Source organism: Echinops telfairi, unplaced genomic scaffold (genome assembly GCF_000313985.2).
Source record: "Echinops telfairi isolate 266 unplaced genomic scaffold, ASM31398v2 ScPeMD7_7416;HRSCAF=8454, whole genome shotgun sequence".
Lineage (NCBI taxonomy): Eukaryota > Metazoa > Chordata > Mammalia > Afrosoricida > Tenrecidae > Echinops > Echinops telfairi.
This window is the reverse complement of record NW_022111316.1, coordinates 5958823-5964984: the sequence shown is the minus strand read 5'-3', so window position 1 is coordinate 5964984 and position 6162 is coordinate 5958823. Positions and strand designations below refer to the sequence as shown.

General features: G+C 38.3%; 1 protein-coding gene across 1 annotated transcript in view; it reads left to right on the top strand.

Moving 5' to 3' along the window:
* Positions 1-6162, top strand: part of LOC101647900 (olfactory receptor 5M11) — a 12828-nt gene extending 6666 nt beyond the window's left edge. The window contains exons 2-3 of the mRNA XM_004714896.2: positions 4721-4735; positions 5214-6162. Of these exons, the coding sequence (XP_004714953.2) occupies positions 4721-4735; positions 5214-6162 (964 nt within the window). The remainder of the gene's footprint in view (positions 1-4720; positions 4736-5213) is intronic.

The window sequence follows — 6162 nt, the reverse complement described above, 5'->3', positions numbered from 1 at the left end:
TGGAAGTGGTATATACGAGATCAGGCCAAAGCAGGACCTAAAGGGACAAGTAAGCTGCATGAAGAAGTGGCCCAAATGCCGACAGTCTCCACTCCTGTCACATTACCTTCTTTCTCCCAGTCTGCACCTATGGCCTCCTGGGGAGTTCCTTACCATACTTTAACTGAAGAACGAAAAAGTCATGCTTGGCTTACAGATGGCTCTGCACAATATGCAGGTGCCACCCGTAAGTGGACAGCAGCAGCATTACAGCCCCTTTCTGGAATCTCCCTAAAGGACAGTGGTGAAGGGAAATCTTGCCAATAGGCAGAACTTCAAGCAGTGCACCTGGCCGTTCAGTTTGCCTACAAGGAAAAATGGCCAGATGTGAGACTGTATACTGATTCATGGGCTGTGGCTAATGGCTTGGCTGGATGCTCAGGGAAATGGAAGGAACATGATTGGAAAATTGGTGACAAGGAGGTATGGGGAAGAGGTGCGTGGATCTGAATGGGCCAAGAAAGTAAAGGTAATTGTATCTCACATCAACGCTCACCAAAGGATTACCTCTGAAGAGGAGGACTTTAATAATCAAGTAGATAAGATGACACGCACGGTGGAGACTGGTCTTCCTTTTTTCCTCTGCCACTCCTGTTATCACCCAATGGGCACATGAACAAAGTGGACATGGTGGCAGGATGGAGGTTATGCATGGGTACAGCAACATGGACTTCCACTCACCAAGGCTGACTTGGCCACTGCCACTGCTGAGTGCCCCAATTGCCAGCAGCAGAAACCAACATTAAATCCAAGATATGAGACCATTCCTCAGGGAGATCAACGGGCAACGTGGAGAGGGCGGCGTTTTGTTCTAACTAGAATAGACACCTACTTTCCTCCTTTTCCTCTTTTGCTCAATTATTCTTTTCCTGACTTTTAAAAGCAATGGAATATAGTTTGTTAATATTCCATATTCATATATTTTATTTATTTTGTAACTATTCTTCCCTTCTTAACATTTAGTGGTTGATCAAAAGTTAATGTATGAGTTTGTTACAGCTGGCTCCAACCTCAGTTTCTTGTTTACCGTTTTCCTCATCTATTTTTCGTCTTCCTCCCTATCCTTAGAAACCTCTCTGCTGAGGGGAGAGGCGTGCTTTCTCCATTTGTCGGTCTCATCTCACAACTGTCTCTTTGCTTTGACAGACTCTGTTCTGCATGTTTTGCATGACAGTCTTCATCTAAAGCATCTATAAAACATGGAAATACATAGTTGTGTGCTATATTTTTTGCATTTTATATTACACCCTCTGATCTTAGCTTTATAAACAAAGATTTTAAAATGCAATAAGGAACATTATACAACAAATTATTCATTAACTGATGCTTGCATGGTGGGCACAGAGGCAAGATAGGTCTTGATCAGTTGTATAGGAAACAACATTATTCTACTATTTAAAAAAGAAGAAGAAAGAAAGAAAAATAAAATTTAAATGAAGACTGCTGTCAAGTTCAAAGATGAATCCACTTCTTCTGTCTACCACAAAGCTCTTAGCATAAATAGGATAAACACCGGTAATTTAAAAATGTTAAGAAATGTGATTAAGTTGTGTGATTATCTTCTAGATCCCAGAGCTAGAGTTAAACCCAAGAGAGATGATTCACAATGTGATGCTCATCACTGCTGTTCTTTCATTCTTCTGAGATTTGCTGTAGTGAGCAGGGCTCCCCTCCTTCATCCAACTATAAATATAATTTCATTTTGCACCAGAGATAGGCATCAAGAAGGTTCCTTAATGAGAGGCTGAGAAATTCAGTGTCTATAAGAACCAGAAGTAAGTCTTTGGGTCTTTATTTCTTTTATATTTTAGTCAAAAGGCAACTGTGGTAAAGGCACTCCAAGGCCTGCAAAATCCTATGCGTTTTCATCCTTAAAAATCAAGTTTTCTTGGATTCTGCAAGTCAGTGGGAAACAGAATAATGATTTTTTTTCTCTCTGAAAAAGAACATGTGTTTCTCTCAGTGTTTGTTAGCAAAGAACTCGAGGTAGTAGACAAAGCCATTTGTGAAAGTGTTAATTAAGTCTATCTCTAATAGCACTCAATATTTTCTTACTGTATGTAATGCTTCAGTTATACGGCTTACTTTATTACTCATTTAAAAAACAATTTCCATTATTTTAGAGCTGAGAATACAGCAGCAAGACAGGTTAAGTTCCTTGCCAATAACATATAGTTCAAAACTGGTAGAAGTAGAATTAGTCATGGATTGAAATTTCATTCTTAAAAGTTTGACTTCCCAAATACTGAAGTACTGACTTTGTCAACATTCTGGATTTTAGATTTGGAGATGCTTAGCATAATAAAAGTAGATTCATATATGTGACAATTGCTAAGTAAATGTTACTCAAGTTCATCCAGAGTGTTAGCTGCTGACACAGCTGGGCATAGTTCTTACTTCCATCTAGAACTTGTGTTTGTTTGAGGTAATTCTCTGAGCACAGATCTCCGAGGATGCACACACACACACTCCTGCACATACACAAACACACATCACTATCAGATTCCAAAGGATGAGCATACATGATGTCCTTGCACCTGTTATGTATTCCTCCAGAATATTTGTCTCGAGATAGTCTTATTACTCATTTTCTTGGAACTGTGATTTGTTGCTTTTAAAAGTCACTTTTTTAGTGAGGATCTTGGTGATGCTCCAAATGAAATTTCAATACCGTCTCACACCCACACTCTGTTTTATTTTTTCTCCATAGGATGTGCTATCGTTGAAGCACCATTTGCTCACCTAATTACTTACTTGCTTGCTTATTGGATGAAATATCCAGAAACAACAAAGCTTTATGGATTTTTTTCACTTCAATAACTACAAAGTCTATTGCAAAATGTACAACATCATGAAAAACCAATAAATACTTAATAATATCTGGTTTGAAGCCCATAATAACTTACAAAATTTAGGAAGGCTATCATTATACCTCCATATAAATGGAAGAAAATAGTTACTTTTTCATAATCATAAGGCCACTAAATTGAACTAACAATATCTGAATGCGTTGGTTCCCAACTTACTCCCAATCCCAAACTTTGTCAGTGATTCTAGTATGGTTATGGTAGAAAGCATTACTATACAGGAGATCACAGGCCGTGAATCAATAGCAGAGCAGAAAATACCCATGAATAAAGAGAAGGGGAGTGATACACATCTGCTTCATATTATCCTCTGTAAAGATGTCATGGTCGTCCTTGCAACCCTCTATTCTTCATCATCTTAATCTGTAAAACCTGCAGGCTCTATATGTGGAATAATTCAGGCTCAGGGAGACAATACAGTAACTTACAAAGGAGATTTTCAAGTCAGATGACTTTGAATTCTGTACTCACTGGCAGTATGAGCTTGATCCAATTATTTCATCTGTCTGTACTTGACTGTAACAAGCACAGAATAACATCTGCACAAAGATTCTTGAAAGATTAAGTCTATTATTACATGCAAAAGTCTTAGAAGCATAATCATGTATGTGGTTAGTGATCTAAACATGTTAGTATCCAAAATTGCAAATTTATTCAGCAAATACTTATTGATTGTTTATTGTTCTTCGTGATGGAAATACTGGTACAAAAATACTTGATTTTAAATGAGAGCTATAAAATAAGATGAAAGTTTGGCAAGTAGGGGATTAAATGATGTAGGGCATAATGGAAAGGACAGTACATATATTGAAAGAAAGCGGAACAGGTGTGAAGAAGAAGAGATATAAAGAGACAGAAGTAATAGCATCAATGCCAAGTACTCGAAACGTGAAGTCTTGGTGGTGTAGTGGTTATGTGTGTGAGCACATTAAAACCATCAGCTGCTCCACAGTTGAAAGAGGAGGCTTCCTACTTCCCTATAGAGTTACAGTCTGGGGAAAACACAGGAGAAGTTCTAGCCTGTTCTCTAAGGTCATCATGAGTCAGAATTGCCTTGATGACAGTGAATTTTTGGAGAAGCAAAAGCTTAATTTCTTTCTTTAAAATGATTTCCCCAATGCTGGAGCCTCGTTCAAGTGGGTGAGGAGAATCCATTTGATGTGAAGATATTTCGTTAACTCATTTAATATAGGTTTATTGGACCACTGTTTATTGGCTCTGTTTTCTGGATGTGGTCCTGGAACACCAGCTGGCTTCCATAGTAGAGTCCTCTGAGTGATGGATATAAAGAATCCCATGTTTCATTGCTCTTCTCTTCACTTTCCGAAGCAAGCGGTTCTAGTGAACTGCTAATTTGCTTGATTACCAATATTCCCGTTTGGCAGCTTTGCACCTTAAAGGCGAAATAACCACCACCCTCCTAAGTATGTGCCATCGAATTCTCTGAGGAAATATACATGAGAAACATATGAGAAAATATATATAGACTCATTCAGTCATCCATCCATTGTTTCTTTTTAAAAGAATATATAAATATGAAGTGATGAATCATAACAAAAACAAGCTACATACTATCTTTTACCTTGAATAGGTACAATGCCTTGATGGGAAAGGAAATATACTACTAGCCTGCAATATGCCTATGAATAAATTAGAGGTAGAGAGATGTTCTGAAAACACAGAACAGAAAGTCATTAATTCCTTTTGAAGTATGAGGGAGTAGAGTGAGGTGTACTCCACAAAGGTAAGAATTTTCCATGGTGATTTTGTAGGAAGAATAAAGTATGCAGTGTGTAAAGCAACAAATAATGCAGGAAGAAAGGACATATGTAACTCAATTTCTATGAAGATATAAGTGGAAGTAGATATATAGGCATAGGAATAGAAAGATAACAGAACATTAATATAAAAACCCACTGCCAACAAGTAGATTATTTTTCATATGGGGTTATGAGGATATAAATATATACTGGAGTAAATAACTTTATCTTTCTTCCTCAGAATAGCTGGTGCATTTCAATAATCATATGGTATATTTGAATAGGTGACCTTGAAGTGAGTAATTCAAAGCTCAACCAATAAGTTACCACTATCCTACTTTAAAGTAAAATTAAATAATGACTTCATATGGGTAACAAATTATTTTATAGTATAATAATAATGAAAAATATTTTGAAATTGTATGGATATATATATATATATAGAGAGAGAGATAAATTATTTCTCATTCACAAATCTATCCTTTCATGAATTTTCTTTTTTTAAGGAGCAGTCACATACTCTGGAAATGCCCATTAAGAATGGCAGTGTGGTCACAGAATTCATTCTCCAGGGACTCACAGATCGCCCAGAACTCCAGCCTCTCCTCTTTGTGCTGTTCCTGGTGGTTTATCTTGTCACCCTCATAGGCAACCTGGGCATGATCACGTTAATCAGACTAGACTCTCGCCTTCACACCCCCATGTACTTCTTCCTCACTAACTTGGCCTTTGTGGATTTGTGCTACACCACAAATGCGACCCCACAGATGCTCACTAATTTCTTATCAGAGAAGAAGACCATTTCCTTTGCTGGCTGCTTCACACAGTGTTACATTTTCATTGCTCTTCTCCTCACTGAATTTTACATCCTGGCAGCAATGGCCTATGACCGCTACATGGCCATCTGCAACCCTCTGCACTATACTGTGAAAATGTCCAGGAAAGTCTGCATCTGCTTGGCCACATTCCCTTATGTCTATGGCTTCTCAGATGGTCTGTTACAAGCCATCCTAACCTTTCGCTTGACCTTCTGTAGGTCCAATATCATTAACCATTTCTACTGTGCTGACCCACCACTCATAAAGCTCTCTTGCTCTGATACTTACATCAAAGAACATGCCATGCTGATCTCAGCTAGCTTCAACCTCTCCACCTCCCTCACCATCATCCTGGTGTCCTATGCCTTCATTATTGCTGCCATCCTCCGGATCAAGTCAGCAGAGGGCAGACACAAGGCATTCTCCACCTGTGGCTCCCATATGATGGCTGTCACCCTATTTTATGGGACTCTCTTCTGCATGTATGTAAGACCACCAACAGATAAGACCATTGAGGAATCGAAAATAATAGCTGTTTTCTACACCTTTGTAAGTCCAGTCCTTAATCCAATGATTTATAGTCTTCGAAACAAAGATGTAAAACAAGCCTTGAAGAATGTCCTCAGACGAAATACAGTCCCTAAGATGGGAATGCCTTCATTGCCCAATAAACCATGA